The 19,062-nt window shown below is 48.6% G+C and overlaps 1 protein-coding gene across 1 annotated transcript in view; it reads left to right on the top strand.

The window, feature by feature from the left end:
* The window catches only part of Ndrg1 (N-myc downstream regulated 1), a 42,374-nt gene that overhangs the window by 12,859 nt on the left and 10,453 nt on the right, over window positions 1-19,062 (top strand). Inside the window, exons 4-10 of the mRNA XM_031358513.1 lie at window positions 8,185-8,290; window positions 10,140-10,260; window positions 12,190-12,252; window positions 12,965-13,025; window positions 14,253-14,339; window positions 16,280-16,336; window positions 18,212-18,315. Of these exons, the coding sequence (XP_031214373.1) occupies window positions 8,185-8,290; window positions 10,140-10,260; window positions 12,190-12,252; window positions 12,965-13,025; window positions 14,253-14,339; window positions 16,280-16,336; window positions 18,212-18,315 (599 nt within the window). The remainder of the gene's footprint in view (window positions 1-8,184; window positions 8,291-10,139; window positions 10,261-12,189; window positions 12,253-12,964; window positions 13,026-14,252; window positions 14,340-16,279; window positions 16,337-18,211; window positions 18,316-19,062) is intronic.

Here is a 19,062-nt window from a genome sequence, read left to right as displayed (position 1 = left end):
AGGCCACCGTGTTTGCTGTAGGAGGTGGCATCCCAGCCTGTACCTTCATGTATGAGGCCCACAGATGTCTGGGTGCTGGTGATAAAGTTCCCATAAACAAGGTACCATACTAAGGGCTTCCCAGCCAGTACCCCATTTAATACCTCAATAATCATGAGAAGCATCATGTCCAACAGGCTCACATGGAGACAGTGAGGTGGAGGTGGTTGTGCTGAGGGGGGGTCACACCAGGTCTAGCTTTGCTTTCATTAGAGAAAATGCACGTCTTTGGCTTACCGTTTCCAGGTCCTGAGCCTGTGTGTTTGGTCTCCTTGCTTCCTGCGTAGTGGCCAGAACTCCACAGCATCTCTCTCACTGTCTAGGACTCAGGGATGTGTGTGTCCTGTGGTGAGCTGGAAGTCAATGGAATGTCCTGAGGACTTTGGTTTATCTTGTTCAGCCCTGATCTGCCCTGATGGAGTAAGACATGGAGGGACAGAGTAAGACCAGATATTGTATATCAGTGGTGGCTAAGGTTGTGACACCCCATCTTGCTTCTAATCACTGTGCCCTCTTGTCCCAGGGTAATAAGAGCCATGGAACTGTGTCCCCTGAGGCCTTGGTTATTCAGTTGGCTATGTGGGCTGAGCAGAGAGCTGTAACTGACAGCCCTGGGGCCCACCTTTGCAGTGAGGGCTGAGCCCCACAAGCCTCTTGCTGATTAGGGCCTGCTGACTTGCTTTCGTTTCTCTCTATGCCTTCCTGCTCAGTGTATGATTGGTAAAGTAATTATCTCCTCTCACAGTTAAGGATGAGTGTGGACTCAGAGAGAGTGCAAAGCTAATAATACCAGCTGCCCCTTTCTGGTTATCAACCCATTCCCTCCAGCCTCAGTTTCCTTATTTAAGTGACTTTGTATTTTAGAGAGGATAGTGTTGGAGATATAACATCACTATAACATCACAGAACATATCCCACCCTCTACTGTGTCTTTCCTCTGTTATTTTCATTTTGACAAAACACACAGAACAGTTGACATAGTCACCATTTTTAAGTGTGCGGTTTGGAGGCAATAAACACATAGATTTTTAAAAGTCTGTGTTCCCTCTCCCCCAGGTCCTCTCCTCATCATTTCATCTTCTCTAAAAGAGTTTGTTGTTTTCAAGCACCTTGTGTAAAGGGGGCCACACAGCAGCTGCATTTTGGTGACTGACTAGTTTCACATGGCATTGTAATCTCAAAGCTCACCATGTGGTAAAATGGTGTGACCCGTCTGCTATGAGGTCCATGGGCAAGCCGGGCAGGTGCCCTGGGATTTCTCTGTCCTCTCAGTGAGTCTTCAGAAACCTGTGCTATCAGCTCATTGTCTTTGCTAATGGATGGTGAGACTATGACCTCATCTATAAGGTGGCCCAGTTGGTCCAAGCCTGGCTGGGACTCTCCCCTACAGACCTTTCCTATAGTTCCAGACCTAGGGATCCCCTGTCCGTAAGATTGCACTGTGGCTTGCCTCTGCCATACCTCTTTGGTATGTCTGGCCTGCTCACTGTATGATTGGTAAAGTAATTACCAATCAATGGTTTATATTACTCCACTGATCTCTTGCTTGGTCTTTGGAGGGGAGGAAGTGATGTGGAGCTTAGAATGTCTGTGCTTTCTTGATGACTGCTCACTATCTTTATCCACTTCCTATTCTTCGAATCTCATGGGAGTTGACTTGAGGAACCCACCTGAAGGCTGTCTACACTGCTACATGGTGAACAGCTCCTACCTTGGCATTTTCAATGAACCTAGATTACTTTTCCCTTTTCTACAGTCTTAAAGTTGCCAGATGTTTACACATCTTTTCAAGGAGTAGAAACATAACCTCAATGCTCAGTGTTAACTAGAAAAGATTCTCCCACCAAGAAGAGGGATAAATCCACTCTGGAGATAGCTTGACTGCCTGAGCAAGTAGTATGGGCCTTATCTTTCCCTACCTATGTCACCTTGGGGCATCTCCTTGTCTGAGGTGGGCAGTGTTCTACCTCATATTGATGCATGTCCCTTTACTAAGGAGCCTCTGGATCCCTTAGTGTTTCAGCTGGTGGCTGCTAACCTACAGTGCTTCCGGAAGGATAGAAGGTCAGTTTGATCAGGTCCTGCTGGAGCAGCTGTCTCAGAGGGTAACGGCTCTGTCTTTAAGTTTGATGAGCAGGAGTTGTGGGAGTGTTTGAGATTTGAGCTTATTTTCTTTAATTACCAGTTCTGGAATTTAAGATTATTAAAACTGGAAGATGGCTTTGAGATGGTCCAGTCCTGCCCTTCTGCTCCAGATGTCTAAGCCACTGGATGCATATCTGTTCCAGGTCCTCCTTACTAGGTCATACACAGTGGAACCTATCTTTGCAGAGAGATCTGTTTGAAGATGCCCAGAGGTACTATAGAGCATAGAATGTCTTCTGGAAACTGCTCTGTGCTCTCCCCAAATGGCCATATATGAGTCTCCTGCCAGCCTGATAAGGGCAATGCCCGGCCCTCCTTGTGTTAACATCTAAGATATAACTCTAGGGAAATCACATGGTAATGAAATGGGTGTTGAAGCTGACTCAGCTCCTACATCTAGAGACAGAGTCTCCTATGCAAGTAATTTGTGGAGGGACTTAGATCTACTCTTGTCACTTCTGGCTCCAGGCTGGTTGGCTTTCATATGCTGTTAGGTTTTCAATGTCTAATTTAGTGGTTCTCAGCTTTCCTAATGCTGAGACCCTTTAATATAGTTTCTCATGTTGTGGTGACTCCCAACCATAAAATTATTTTTGTTGCTACCTCATAACTGTAATTTTGCCATTGTTATGAGTCATAATGTAAATATTTGATATGCAATGCCAAAGTGGTCCCAACACACAGGTTGAAAAATAATGGTCTAATGCCTTCTCCCTAGGCTCTGCTTGTTTAAATGGCTTCACCTGACTTGGTTTCCACGGGAATATGTTACAAAGTATGTTAGTGTACAAAGGACTCTGGAAAATGAACAGATGTCCCCTTCAGGGTCTCCTAGAGGGTAGAGAGCCAGACAGGGTGTCTAACTCCCGAGCTTGGCTCCTACTTCTTGTACCTGGAGCAAGCTAGGCTTGGGGCTGTGTCTTTGCCCTTCTGTTGCAAGCCTGTCTGCTCATGGGAAATGCAAACAAGCAGCCATCTTGGACTAAGTTCTGTCCCTACACCTTTTCTTTCTGTTTTCCTTCCCCAATTAGTTCATTGTAGAGTGGGCAGAACTCTCCCAGAAAGTTACGAGTTCTTAATCCCTCATTTCCCTTCCCTGGTCCTACTTCCCAGCAAGCTCCTGAGATTCAGAAACTCCATTGGCAGATGGCATGGATGCACATCTGGGGCATGTGACATGCCAGCTGCCTGCTCTGGGGTTTCCTAGCAACATCCCCTGGAACAGTAAAGGAAAGCCATCCAGACTGAAGCCTGGAGTTGGGCAGATGTGTCTGCCCCAGGCCAGGGTCTATCAGGCTCACCCAGACCTTCATGTGGCAACAGAAAAAGTTGTATGCTTTTCTTTCCCAAGGCTTAGTTCTAATCTGTGAAACATGTAGAGGGCAGGGTGTATCACTACCATGAAGGCCACAGCCAGCTTTCCATCCATGTACCTTGACCCTCTGCACAGACAGACCACTGTGCTTCTCCACTGGATTTTGGGTAGATTGGTCACTCCTTTTTCTTTTCACTGTCTGAGGAACATTATTCCCCCATCTGACTCCCTTGGAGACTCCTTGGAGAACAGAGTCCTAGATGCCTTTTATGACCAGGGCTGACACCAAGCCACAACAATGGGCTGTGACCCCTCTAGCTTCTCTTCTCTGTTTTGGTGGGATGATGACACGAAGGGTGGTGGCCCCTTAGGACATTGCAGTCTCATCTTCCAGTATCTCCTGTGGTATGACTTGCTGGCCTGGGAAAGGGGTGGTCCGTACCACTAGCTGCCCTAGCATCTTGGAGTGTAATATCCTCTAGCATCTGCCCAAGGCCTTCAGAGAAGGGAGAGATTATGGTGGGTGTAGCAGCTGTTCTCTAGAGCCCTAGATTATCCAGCCAGGGACTTAAGCTATTCTGTCTCCAGAGTAATGACCTCTCTAGCAGTTGCCATAACAACCATCACCCAGAGAGGTAGCTGTGTGAAAAGCACTTCTGGGTCTTAGCTGTGGTAGCAGCCCGAGGAGAGGCAAGCTTGCCTTTGCTCCTGTTCTAGTTGGCATTAACTGTCAACTTGGCACAACTCAGAATGATCTGGGTAGAGCATGTCATTGCCTGGGTCATATTGCCCTATGAGCATGTCTTTGAGGGGATTTGTCTTGATTATTAATTGATGTAGGAGAGTCTGGTGCATAGTGGGCGGCACCATTCCCTAGGCAGGTTCATGGACTGTATAAGAAAGCTAGCTAAGTGCAAACCTGCCTGCCAGCAGACAAGCAGCATCCTCTGTGTTTCCCACCATACTTTGGCTGTGAGCTAAGTTTCTTAGTTGAGGATATCCTTGTGTGGAATAGCAAAAAGGCCTGCCTTCAAGTTTCTACCTTGACTTGGACTGTGATGTGGAATTGTAAACTGAAATAAACCCTTCCCTCCCTAAGCTGCTTTTGTCAGAGATTTTGTCACAGCAGAAAAGTCAGTTAGTTGTATATCTCCCTTCCGTCCCCAAAAGCTGGTCTGAGTGGTAGAGAGTGCTGAGGGTTTCCTCCCTCTGGTTGTGTTTTCACTCTTCTTGCCACCACTGCTGATAAGGCTCCTAGGTTGGGGATATGCTCTCTCTTTTTAGAGATGAGACCCAGAAGACTTATGGAGCGGGACAAGGATTTGAAGGGTAGTATCCATGGGGAAGCTGGCCTGGCCTATTTTTAGATAGAGCCATGTGGGTTAGCCCCAAGACAATAAAGAATGTGGCCCCACAATGGACCATTGTTCCTGTGGTGGCTTCAGGGACAGCAGATGACCCGCGTCCCACGGGGCTGGGCTTGCTGCTCCTGTCTTATGGATTTTTCCAGTGCTTGCTCTGTGCAGGAAAGAGGTGCCAAGCCTGAAGGGTGGGGAAGGGAGACAGGGCTGGGCTTTGTGTTCCAGGGGACTTATTTTGGGGACCACTAAGGCATATGGCTCAGGAGACCCCCTGTACTGGGGGTTCAAGAAGCTGGGTGTCCGTGCCTGTGCTTGCCAGTGCCTACCTCTGTTTGACTGTGTCTTCTGGTGTCTGCCTGTGCCTGCCTGCACCCATGCCAATGGGCCTGTGCTTGCTGTATCATTACTACCTTACGGACATTGCCACAGGTTCAAGTCCATATTCCAGAGAGCGGGTAGGGCTCTGGACTTGCTTGTTTCAGAAATCTTTAAGGTTAGGACGCCCTGCATCTCTCTGTCATGGTGGGAACAGGGCCAACTCTTGAGTTTATGTGCTCATGTGTGTTTGAGACAGTATGTAGCTCAGACTGTCCTCAAACTCTCCATCTTGCTGCCTTACCTTCCTCAGTGCTGGGCTTGTGGATATGCACAGCCACAACCACCGAGGGTGAGGTCTTGGTGAGATGCCACACTGGGGACTAGGCATGTAGCTCAGTGGTAGAGCACTTGTCCAGTTAGTAGATGTGAGGCTCTGGGTTGCATTCCCAGTAGATGCATACAGCAAAAAAGAAAATATAGCATTCAGAGACTATGCTTCGGAGGTGGGACCCTGGAAGGAGGGTTCATTCCTTGTGTTTTGTACTAGCGAATCCATGTTCATTCTTTTATCTGTGTGTGCTATCCTAGTACATTCATGTGTACTTCTGTGCACATACAGACATCCGTGTGTACTGTTGACTAGGACATCAGTGTGCACGGATCTACTTAAGGCTAGTATATCCATGTCCATGTGCAGTGTTGTGATACTATATTTATGTGTGCTGCTTTACCAGTATATCTATGAGCACTGCTATTCCAGGAGATCTGTGTGTACCACGTTATTTGTACATCCATGTTTCCACTGTGCTTGTACATCCATGTGCATCGCTGTACTAGTTCCTACCTGCTCGACTACTGTGAACGTCTATTTTTGTTACACACATGAGGACTGGTGTGCAAGTACACCCATGTGCATGGTTGTATGTGCACGAATGTCTGTTTATGCTGCAATAGTGCCCCAATTGGGGAATCCCTGCCCTCATGAGCTTTATAGCCTTATTCTGACCACCTCAAGTCTTGTAGGAAGGAGGCTGCTCCTGTGACAGGTCAGGGTGACTTTTCCAGAACACAGCTCCTGAGTGGGTGGCCTTCCCTATATATTCTTCTCTCATGTTAGACTGTGGGTGCCACCCTTGTTTTTTTTCTCTTACCTCATGAGACATATGGGTGCTAGATTCTGGGAGGATTTTTAGGCACCTGAAATTTTCTGTGCCTCTGTTGTCACCTGCATGACTCTGACCACCAGTTGTAGCTGGAGGTGTCACACAGCCCTTTAGGGCTTTTTCAAGAGATGAAAGATCTGGAGAGAAATGGCCCAGCTTACAAGGAAGGCCTCAGTGTCCCCAGCAGACCTCAGGAGGGTAGCCAAGAGCCAACCGCATCAGAGGAGGAAGCTGTTGCTTTCAAATGAGGAAATCGCTCCTGGGACATGAGAGTCTTGTGTCCAAAGAGTGACAGCAAAGAGGACAGGCACCAGGGGCCAAAGGCGGGGTCACAGAGGGTCATAGAGGTACACAACCATCTCCTGAGAGGCTCATGTGATATTGGGCAGGAAAAGTCAGCCACCAGGGAGCTGAGGACTCAGAACTGAGGAGGATCCTGTCTTTTTGAGGGTAGAAGAAAGAGACATGTTCCTTGCTCTGTCAAGTGTGGATGGGAGGGGGGTGTACTGTGGATTCCTGAGATCTGGCTTCAGACTAGAGCAGGAGAGAGAAGGAAGTTAAAGGGACCATTGCAGGTTCTCTGCTCAGTCCAGAAGTTGTTGGCCCACTACACTGAAAGTGGGACTCTAGGAGGTAGATGCCATGCTGAGACTAATGCTTCCTTTCTGCCCTTATCATCCCAGGGATGATGCTTTAATGCAGGCAAATATTTGCCTATCGGTAATATGATGGCTGCTAGTTAAACTTTGCTAGGTCAAGCCCAGCCCACTTCCACAGTGAGTCGGGTTAGCTCTGGTTGGTAGCATCTAATATAGTGCCTGGCATTTGAGAGGTGCAATGTGGGATTGGCCTCAGTATGTGAAACAGAGTGGGTCAAGGGAGCTGGTGTTTGTGTATGCATGTGTGTCTTAGTCGCTGTTCTATTGTTGTGAAGAGGCACCATCACCAAGGTAACTATTTAGAAAAAAAGCATGTAATTGCAACTTGCTCACAATTTCAGCTATATTCTGGCAAGGAGCATGGCAGCGTGAATGGTGGTGGAGCAGTAGCTGAGATCTCTATCTCGATCCATGGCTGAGGTGGGAGTGGAGACGGAAAGACGAACCCTGGGCCAAGGTGTGGGCTTCTGAAAGCCTCAAAGCCCACTCCCAGTGACAGACTTCTTTCAACAAGGCCACACCTCCTAATTCTAGTCCTATCAGAGCTCCCTCCTCTGCCTATGGGGGCCATTTTTATTCAAGCCACTGCATGGTGTGTTCCCCCAGGAGCCTGAGGTTGTTCTTTGAAATGAGGAGTGACTTCTAGGAAGCCTCAACTAAGCAAATGCCTATTAACCATGTGATAAGTGAGACACAGGAACAAGCAATCAAGGAAGCTCAAGCCAGAATCAGACAGGGAGTACTTTGTAGGGAGTGCAACTGGGGCCACTGTTCCTGGACTATAGTGTATAACCTGTCAGGGTCCTGGCTTCTACCTCCTGACACAGCTTTGCTCTCCTTACTCTTTCCTGTTCCCCTTCCCCTCCTCTCTGTTCTTCCTCTCCCTGCCCTCTTTCCTTCTTCCCCTCTCCCTTCCTCTTCTCCTTTACTCCCTCCCCTTCTCTCCCCCCACCCCCCACTTCACATTTCCCTTCGCTCCCCTTCCATTCTCTTCCCTTCTCATTCTCTTCTGGTCTCAGACATCTGCTGTTACCAGCGCAGAGCTCTGGGGACCAAAGGAAGTGTGTACTTGAGGTATCCTCAGAGTCCAGTTGGGAGCATGGCAACTGTCCATAGCCTGTGAGTCAGCCACACTGACACTGTGAATCCCATGTGATGGGCCTCTGTCTGTGGTCTCTCCTCAGGAGCAGGACATTGAGACCCTACATGGCTCCCTGCATGTCACCCTGTGTGGGACCCCCAAGGGTAACCGTCCTGTCATCCTCACGTATCACGACATCGGCATGAACCGTGAGTTTGGGGAGCTGGAATACTTGGGGAGGGCTGGAGGGAGTTAGCTGCTCTTTCTGCTTTTGGGGCTTCTTGTTTCCAGTTTCAGCCTGGGAAAACCTGAAACAAACTCTGCTGTTAGTACTGGATGCTCTGGGGACAGGAAGCAAGCCCCTCTGCTGCCTAACCTAAAAATTAAGGAGTTATCATATGACATGTAAATAAAGAAAATACCTAATAAAAAAAAACAAACTAGTATGTGCAGTGGCCTTTGATACTGTAGTCATTCTAAAAAGAAGCCTTGTTCCCTTTCTCCACTGCCCTGATCTTCCACACTCCCCAGCCCTCCTGAGGACACCTTGTCTCCTATATGTCTCTAGAACCTCATACAAGTACAGTTCTCCAGTGTGTGGTCCCTCATGATTGGCTCATGACTGGCTTTGCCCATGTTTTCAAGTTTAATATGTGTTATAGCCTTTGCCAATATTTTTTTTGTTGGTAAATAAGATCCTACTGAATGGAAACCACACTGGTCTTCCATTTTTTTTCTCCAACACACAGTGTGATCAGACCTGTCACAGCAATAGCTCACTTCTAGTACCAATTTCTGTCTTAGTCACTGTTCTACTGCTGGGAAGAGACACCATGACCAAGGCAGTTCTTACCAAAGGAAGCATTTAATAGGGGGAGGCATGCTTCCAGTTTTAGAGGTTTAGTCCATGGTCATGGCAGAAAGCATGGAGGCAGGCAGGTGCTGGAGAAGTACCTGAGAACTACATCCTGATCTGCAAGCAGAGAAAGAGAACCTGGGCCTGGCATGGGCTTTTGAAACCTCAATGACATAATTCTTCCAACAAAGCTATACCTAACCTTTCTAATCTTTTCAAATAGCACCACTGCTTGGCGACTAAGTCTTCAAATACGTGACCATATGGGAGGGGGCATTCTTATTCAAACCACCACACTGGAGGATGGGTGTTTGGGGTCTTTGCCCTTGCCTATATTAAACACAGTGTTGTAGTGAAATGTTCACGCAGTGGACTTTTAAGTTGACAGCAAAGTAAGCCAGGCTTGATGGCTTATGCTTGTCCTCCCAGCACTTGGGAAGCCAAAGCCAGGGGATTACTGTGAGTTGGAGACCAACCTAGTCTACATACATAGTAAGTTATGGGTCAGCCTGAGCTACAGAAAACAAAAACAAACAAACAAACAAACAAACAAACAAAAGTCAATTCCTCTCTAATCTCAGCAGTCGTGGGTAGTGGTTAAGAAGATCAGGAGTTCAAGGATAGCCTCAACTATGTAGCCAGCTGTCTTTGCCTCAGCCCCTTAACAAATGGGAGACGCATCCTAGGAGGCACAGGTAGATACTTCTTGCTTTTTGCTTTGCCTGATGTGCTTTTTGTTTGAAAATTATGTGCACCTTTGAAAGATGTCCCAGATCCTATAGCCTGAGAGACCCAGAAGAGTTCAGGAGTGGATACATCTTGTACTATCCCCATACCAACCTTGCCAGAGAAGAGGCAGAACCAGACCCTCAGTCCCTTCTGGCACTGGCTGCAAATTGAGGACTCGAGGAGCTTAGGGACCAGTTCTACACTGCACCAGACCTTAGCTCTATGACTCTTCCCTCCACTATAGCCAGAGGGAGGTCTGACAGGAAGGGGTGCAGCTTATACTATTTCTTTTTGAGATAGGGTCTCATTATACAGTGGAACTTGTCTAGAACTCCCTGGGTGTAGACCAGGCTGGCTTTGAACTCACAGAGATGCACACTTTCTTGGGAACCCCTCTGCTGCTGCTCAGTGAAGGAAAAAAAATGAGTGTACACTTGATGTCTTTCTCGTTTGCCCCTTGGTGTGTCCCGCAGACAAGACTTGCTACAACCCCCTTTTCAACTCTGAGGACATGCAGGAGATCACACAACATTTTGCTGTCTGCCATGTGGATGCCCCTGGCCAACAGGATGGTGCCCCTTCCTTCCCAGTGGGGTAAGAGCAGAGATCTTCATCCCACAAGCAGATGGGATGCATGTAGAGGAGTGTATGCAAATCTGGGTAAAACAAAATTACCCATGGTAAAAGACTAGATTTACAGTCTCTAATCTGGGCACAGTGATGCATGCTAGACCCCAGTACTCGGGAAGCTGAAAGCAGAAGGACCACTAGTTTGAGGTTAGCTTCAAGTCATAGCAAAATCATCTTAAAATGTTTTAAAAAGAAAAGAAAAGAAAGAAAGAAAGAAGAAAGAAAGGAAGAAAAGCCAAGACAATATATTTTATTTCAACCATTTTTATGGCTACATGTGAGTGTAACATAACATTTACTTTTATGTGTATGAGTATACTGTAGCTGTACAGATGGTCGTGAGCCATCATGTGTGTGGCTGCCGGGAATTGAATTCAGGACCTCTGCTGGCCCTGCTCGATCCAGTGTAATTCACTGTAGCTGTCTTCAGACGCACCAGAAGAGGGCGTCAGATCTTATTACGGATGGTTGTGAGCCACCATGTGGTTGCTGGGATGGGATCTGAACTCAAGAAGGCTCGGAAGAGCAGTCAGTGCCCTTACTGGCTGAGCCATCTCGCCAGCCCCCAACATTTACTTTTAAACTAGTTTTTTTTCTATTTGTGTGTGTGTGTGTGTGTGTGTGTGTGTGTGTGTGTGTGGAGAGAGAGAGAAGAGAGAGAGAGTATGCATGTGCACACATTTATACTGTGCATCTCACATAGTCTGTGAAGCTGTGGGGGTTGGGCTCGCTGACTCTTAAAATATCTCATGTAGGAGGTCTCTCCAACACTTGATGCTGGATGGAACATTCAGGGACAGCCCTTTCCCTGGGTTTACAACCTTTCAATGGTCCCCACGACCATTTATAGACAGATATACTTTTTATTACTGATCTTATTTCTTAATTATTAACTTTTATCATCAAAGAAGTGAAAGGACATCTGCCTCCTCAGGGACAGGCCCTGGTGTAAAGAGCTTGTTCAACATCGGAGTACAGTTAACCGTTAACCAGCTGGCAAAACCAGGGCTTTCTCCACTAAGTCACCTTGAGACTCCCCTTAGTCTGAGAGATATGGGGAGGGTCACACAGAGCCTCTTACTCACCAGGTTCCTAAACCTTGCCCTCACCCAGAGAAATATGTGAAATGTGTTTGTAGATTAAGATGGGAGGGATGTGCCCCCAAGTTTACCTGGTGACTTCAGTATGCCTAAAGTAGAACACTGTTGGGACAGGATGTGGCTTCTCCCTGCCCTCTGGGGTAGGGCATGGGTGACACCCCTTGTCCTGGGCTATCAAAGCAGGATTGGGGATCAATGGCTGCCTCCTCCTCTTTGGATCTTCCTGCTTAGGAATCAGCCACTTTTTTTTTTTTTTTTTTTTTTTTTTTAAAGTTTTGTATACTCAGCTCCAGGAAGCTAATAGGAAACCGAAGCCTTCATATTTAGGTGGCTTTTCCATTATTGTACCTGGGAGGCTTTGGCTTGAGGCTGAGGTGTGACCACCCCCAAAGGAGTCTCATGTCTTTGCCCCTCCTTTCTCTGCAAGGTGTCTCCAGTTAAGAAAAGTCTTGCCATCCAGGCTCCTTGCAGCTCTTTCAGGGTCTAGGATCCATTTCCCCATCGGGCTCCAATTCAGCATCACTTCCTCAAGGAAACCCTTCCTGAACAATTGAACAAAGTAGATCCCCTTGCTTCTATGTCCTCCCAGCCTGTCACTGTCCCTTCCCAGTTCAGAGGAAGTTACAGTGTTAGGGCGAGGTGTGCTTACACAGTAGATGCTGAGGGGTGGGGTTGTAATGTCTGTGTGTGGTAGAGCCAGCTGGTACCTGAGCCTTCAGAATAGCCTGGTATGGGCGGTTTGTTTCTGCCAGTGTCTGGGGTCTCAAGATCGGCCTCCCCATATGCCCCACAGGTACATGTACCCCTCAATGGATCAGTTGGCTGAAATGCTTCCTGGAGTCCTTCACCAGTTTGGGTAAGAGCAAGGGACCTTCTCTCCCAAGGTTGTCAGGGAAGGGCAGATACTGGCCTTCTTCTCTTCCTTGGCATGACTATTAAAGTGCAGGTTAGAGTTCTCAGACAGGTCTGGAAAGGAACTTGCCACAACTTGTACTCTCTGTTTCCCCAGCTCAGCATCCTGCTCTGTGTCCTGTGACTGTGCCCTTGCTTCTTGAGTGGCCCTAATGCACATTCTGTCCTTGCCTCCTGATTCTATGGCACATTCTGGAATAGTGTTCCCTGGGAACTTGGCTTCTCTTTCTAGTCGCACATTCTGCCCTTGCAGCCCCCACCTTCTCTCTCACTTCAGCCTCTCCTAGGGTTAAACTCCATGGTGCTGGCCCAGTTTCTTCTCATTCCAAGTTTCAGAATCCAGAATAAAGCTTGGAAGTGGGGTGAGGCAACTTCTTAATGGGCCTTCCTGTAAATGCTAGGCATCTCAGAGCTTGGGCTGGCCACAGTCAGAGGGGGAAAGGAGCAAAGGGGATGAGGCTTCCAGGTTACAGATCTGGACCTGAAGGGCACATCAGGGCAGCCTGCCTCTCATGGCATGGGCAAGCTTGTCAGAATCCTCAGCAATGACATTCAAGGGGTAGAGCTCTTAGGCGTAAGTGAGGGAAGCATATAGAAGTGGGCAGGGGCTCCATCACATGTCCTTTTGGCAACCTGAATCTTCATTTGGTTTCCAGGCTCAAGAGTGTCATTGGCATGGGGACAGGAGCTGGCGCCTACATCCTGACCCGCTTCGCAGTAAGTTCTTTGGCAGTTTGTAAAGTTACATTAAAAATTATTTAGGGCCCAGGGAGCTAGCTGAGTGGGAAAGAGGGTGCCGTGCAAGCATGGAGAGTTGAGGACTGGAGTTGGAATCCCCATAACCCATGTAAAAGACAGGCATGGCTGCAGGTGCCTGTGACCTCAGCATGGCAGTCAGGTGGAGACGGGGGCATCTGGAGAAGTGTCTGGCCAGCCAGCCTAGCCTATTTGATGAGAGACCCTGTCTCAAGGGAACACAGTGGAGAGCAACAGAGGTAGATACCTTTGCCTTGTCCTGGCTTTTGCATGGATGTTCTGGGCATGCAATGTATACTTACTTGCACAATTGAGTATGTAAAACACACACACACACACACACACACACACACCAATTTGAAAAACATCAACCGCCCCCCCCCCCACCATCACCACCACTACCACCACCACCAAAAAACCCTAAATGGGAAAAAGAAATGAGCAGTAATTTCATTTCTCAAGTAATAGTCACTAGGGGCACTTGTAACATGTACCCCATGCATGCTTTGGTCTTTTTGGTGCTGAAATGCCACACTAGATGGGGCTTTCGGTCACTGGTCCCGTTCCCTGAACCAGAAATGTGGATGGCTTCCCACTCAGAGTCCTCTGATTCTGTACTGTTTTATCTCTGAATTTTGTGACCCAGATCGTCTGGGATCCTGATTGGGTCTAAAGCGGAATCAGACATGGCTAGTGTGACAGTGACCCCTGCTAGCACTGTGGGTATCCCTCTTGTCTGAACATTTATCTTAAAGAGGCTCGTGCCCTTCACCAAGGTAGATTGATGTTTAGTAAGTGCTTTGATGGTGCTCAGGCATACTGTCAAAGTACAATCAGCCTGAGCATCAGTCTTAGCTAGGTCCTAGCATGGTCTTGGGGTCCTAAATACATAGGAATTCCAGGAATAGAGCCACAGGGCATTTCTGTGCCCTTCTCACTTAGTTGTGGCTTGGCTGTTGCACACTGGGTGTCTGGGGGAAGCAGAGGCTCTGTGAGGTGAAGGTGCAGGCAAGTGTGTTATTTCTTTTGCTCTGGCTTCTTCTTCCTGCTCTCTTGAGGGCCTAATCAAGTTTTGAATGATAAGGAACCTCAGTTCTACACTGCCTATGCAGGGAAGCATTGCCATCTGCTCTAGGGTCCCATGGTGGCTGGCCCTCAGTACATGTCATGTTGTGTCTTGGATTACAGCTCAACAACCCTGAGATGGTGGAGGGCCTTGTGCTCATGAATGTGAACCCCTGTGCTGAAGGCTGGATGGACTGGGCTGCCTCCAAGGTAAGGCTGGCCGGGCAGGTTGGTGGGGGTCCCAGCCTCTACTCAGGGTAAACTCTTCTACTTTGCTTACTAAGTCCAAAAAGAACACCCTTTCTCAGCCCTGTTGAGGCTGGCAACCATTTGCTGCTCTAAAGGTCTTAGTGGTTTGGCCCTGGCTGCTCTCCCAAGGGACTCTGTTGATCCTGTTGATTTTTTTTTTTTTTTTAAGTGAGGATTGCTTTCTTTTTTTTCTGTAAAGTCCCCATTGTCTGCCGAGGATAGGGAGAAACTTCCGATCAAAGCCACACGAGCTGGTGTGACTAGTCTCTCACTGGGATAGTAGTTTTCTTAGGCAGCTGTTGGGGAAAGGGGCATGGCCTGCGCCCACACCTTCCTGTCTGCTAGATGCTGTGTTTCTTCCCAAAGCCTTGATAGAGTTTGGGAGCCCTGTCCCTCCCTGCAGGGCAGCCAGGAACGAAGAATCCTGCCTGGCTTTTATTTTATTTTCCAGCTGAGGAAGGGACATTCCGTTTGGGTCCACTTGGCTGCTGGTCCACTCTTCTAAGCCAAACAAGGAGGGCTGGGGCACTGGCTTCCAGCTGAGAGATAGGCCTTAGTGGTTTTAATGAATTCAACATGTGCAGTCCCTCTGGCCTTGAAAGACAGCCTGCATATCTAGGGGGGATGGTGTGCCAAGAGTAAGTGTCAGAGCCTTTGATGCCTCGAGATTTACAGGATCCTTACTATGGGAGCCTTACTAAGACCTGATGACCTGGTCCCTAATACCTTCAGTTATAGACTGAAACCTGAGATCTAGGGCCTTCAGCCCCTACCCCATCTCCAGTGCTCCACAGTTGCAAGTGGCCATTGGGTCAGTCCAGGATCCCAGGTCAAATGTTCATCTCCCTTACCCATCTCTACCCAAGTGGAGCTTCCTGTGCTATCTGCCTTATATCTATAGAGTACTTACAGCATCCATGTGCATTTATACAACTCCTGCTGTACACCTAGTGACTTGCGTTTTATGTCATGATCTGAACATTTATTGAAAACCAGTTGCATGCTACTATGCTTTCAGATTTGCTGTATACAGTCTCTTTGGAGGGGGTGCAGGGAGTCATTAGTGAATTTAGAGACTTTCGGAACTCATAGACTGGAAACTAGCTGGAGGGGAGAAGTCAGGGGTTGGTATAAGCGGAGTAGCCAGGGCTGAGTGGACCCTGGTCTGTGAATAGGGAGATCACCATGTGTGGGGTTGATGGGGTCTTTGTGATGAGGACTTTGAACATTGCAGTCAGGGAAAGCTTGGCCTAGCTAGGTTGTGGCTCCACCTCACTTGCTGCATGTCTCTTCCATGTCAGCTCTGATGGGAAGGAACTGGATGGAAAGCCCAGCCTGGCCTGCCTTGGGCTGTAGGTCCAGGAGGGCACTGGAGACAGGAGCTGAACTGCTGCACAGCAGATCTGTGATATCCAAGATGTCTGAGATAACCAGCTTTTGTTGAGGAAAGGCTTATTCGGGCCCCTCAGTGCAGAGGATGTGGTCTCTGATCTTGGCCCTATGGCAAGACAATATGCCATGGTAGTAGGCTAGCCATAGGCTGGGAGCAAAAATAAAAGAAACGACTCTCAGGATCTGAAGGCCTCCTGTGGTCCTCAACCTCTTATAAGTTCCCTGTTATCTCCCAGTAGGACTAAGCCTCTATTAAATTGGCCTCTGAGATACATCCCAGAGTCAAGCTTTACACAGGCTGTTATATGAGACCTGGATGAAGCCCAGAGATGCAGGTGGTCCTCATTCTGCCTCCAGAGCCCAGGGATGCAGGTGGTCCTCATTCTGCCTCCAGGGCCCAGGGATGCAGGTGGTCCTCATTCTGCCTCCAGGGCCGTAGGCTGTCTGATTCTCCTCTCTGCTGCTGAGTCCTAGTTGCTGATTTTTTTTTCTTGGTTCACCCTCCACAGATCTCAGGATGGACCCAAGCACTGCCTGACATGGTGGTGTCCCACCTCTTTGGCAAGGTGAGTGGTGTAGATCTGTGTCCTGTGTCCTCACTGAGCCACTAACCTTGTGGCATTCAGCACAGGGCCACGTGGGCATGTGGTACAAACAAGATACAATTAAGGGGTGACCCAGGGTGAAGCCTGTGAATTATTGTGAACTATTGACTCATAGCCAGCAGGCCATTCATATGCTTTTGTTTTCTTTTTCTTTTTTGCCTTTCCCACTTTGAGAATTTTATACATGTGTACAGTGTCTTCTGAACAAATGTACCCTGAGTTCTTCCCCTCCAGCTCTTCCCAGACTTCCCTCCTGACTTGATGTGTGTGTGTGTGTGTGTGTGTGTGTGTGTGTGTGTGTGTGTTTTAAATTACAAAACCCTGTTGGTGCTGCTGGTCTAAACAAGTATATAGGGCTATCCACCAGAGCATGGACAACCTACCTGGGGCACATTCCTCAATGAAAACTGATCCCCCTCCTCCTCTCCAGCCAATGGTTCCTCACCAGGTGTGGGGTTTCAGGATAAACTGTTTTTGTTGAAGCACAGTGTGTCTTATATTTGAACAAATCCACCAGTCGTCCCAGCAACTGAGATAATGGGAATGTCCTTCACCCCTCCCCTCCATTTCTCTGCACTGTGAGCCACCATCTTCTCAATCCTTCCAGGCACCCTCTGCTCTGCTTGATCTGACTGTGAAGTGAATCCTGTAATCCCCTCTTTGCCATGGCTTCTCTCCCTTAGCATGATTATTTTAGAATCTACTCCTGTTTTTTGGACATCGTCATAGGTTCAGTACTGTGTAATATTCCTCTGAAGGGACATACCATTGGTTTCCTGTTGACCGGTGTTGAGCCTTCATGTGTAACAGTTTGGAGTCGTAAGGAGTGAAGTCTGCAGTGTACGAGTCTGTGGGATCAGCTCCGTGTCTGTGTGAGACGTATTCCCAGGACTTTCCGAGGATTAGCTTAGGGAGCCTGTTCAGGAACTCTGTGACCATGGGGTAAACATAGCATTCATTCCAGTTTGAGCTGGAGAAATTCAGACCAGAGGTTGAATGGCTTGGGTAAGGTCTCCAGGAGACCAGGAGAAGTATGACTGGCATTTGAACATATAAGTTTAACTACAACATACAGTCTCCTAAGGCTCTTCTTTTGCCCATCTCTTACGTGAACTGAAGACAGAGCAGGCACCCATGCAGTATACTGGTGGCAGGCCTGGCTTCTGCCTTTGTCTAGTGTCACCTCTTTAGCCACTTCCAAGGCAACAGCCATGAGGGAGGATGTACTTTTTGGCTCACGTCCAAGTTCAATGCCTGGAAAACCCCTCGGTTGCCCAGACCCACTGAAGCACTGCTTACTCGATGCAGCATTCTCTGCTGCTGAGTTGATGAATGCGTGACAACACTCTGATAACCTCCTGAGTTTCAGGGCAGCAGAAAATACCCTGCTTTGGTGTAACCTCTCGGCTTGTAACTGAAATGGCTTAGAGCAACCTGAGGTTAATCATCACACAGTCCAGACTGTCCCCAAGACCCTTGAGGCTTGATGATGCCCCCAATGTACTGCTGTTGATTTGATTAGATGCCTCAGACCACTTTCCCCGAGGGTGTCTTTGTCAGGTCAGGGCTAGGGCTCCTTACTGACAAAGGGTCCTTCTGATCCCCTAAGTGACAGGAGCAGGTTGTTCTAGGTCTACTGTAAAGCAGGAGTCCTGAGTTTAGCCGAGGCTCCTGAGGGGTCTCTCTGGTACCGGTCGCTATCACTCAGCACTCTACACCAGACCCTGCAGACTTGCCATGTCCCTAGCTCACTCAGCTACCTCTGCATTAGCCTCCTCATCCGTGTGGATGGAGAGTGCTGACAAACCTTCTCCACTCTTCCCTCTGTCGCCACAGGAGGAGATACACAACAACGTGGAGGTAGTGCACACATACCGCCAGCACATCCTCAATGACATGAACCCGAGCAACCTACACCTATTCATCAGCGCCTACAACAGGTGAGAGCCCCCCCTGTACAGGAGCAGAAGCTGTCAGGTCACACTAGGGTTCCCATCAGCTTCCTGCAGCAAACCTGGGGTGGAAGCAAAGAAGCAGGACTGAACGGCTGTAGGTTAATAGAGTGGGGCCTGGGGAGGACAATGGCTGTGTAGGAGCTGCCTGGCCCTTTGCACTGAGTGAGCTCTCCTGGGATCTGAGCTCCTACCCAGACTGTGGGGCCAGATGAGTGGGATGCAGCTGAGCAGCCAGAGCTGAGGCATGTGCCCAAGGCTGACTCAGAATAAAAGCCTCTGTGGGCAGAGCTGGGCAAAGGAGCGAAACATTGTGAGGATGCAGAACCCTAGAGGCTGCTGGGAGGAGAGGCAGCTGAGGGTAAAGGAAGAGGTGCTTGTTCCTGGGGAGGGGACTACACAGGATATCAGCACCAGTCAAAAGTTCTGGAATCTTCTATTGGAAGCTTGTGGGAGTACCTCTGCCACACTCCCGACACAGGGGCCAGCAGTGAGCCTTGCATACACCTGACCTAGGGCAGTGCCTAAGACAACCTGCTGGAAGTGAGTTTGCATTTGTAATCTTAGGATTTGTAAGCTTAGGATCTCTGATGGACTCCGGCACCCTCTCCACAATCCCGTCAGCGTCTCAGTGCAGGGGGGGGCCGTGGCCTTGTCACTGCTGTCTGAAGATGCAGACGGGTACCAAGAAGAGGGAGATGAGCTCCTGACTGGACAGTGGGAATCACGGGAGTC

This window comes from Mastomys coucha, unplaced genomic scaffold (assembly GCF_008632895.1).
Source record: "Mastomys coucha isolate ucsf_1 unplaced genomic scaffold, UCSF_Mcou_1 pScaffold7, whole genome shotgun sequence".
In the NCBI taxonomy this organism is placed as follows: domain Eukaryota; kingdom Metazoa; phylum Chordata; class Mammalia; order Rodentia; family Muridae; genus Mastomys; species Mastomys coucha.
This window is presented reverse-complemented; position numbering and strand designations above follow the sequence as displayed.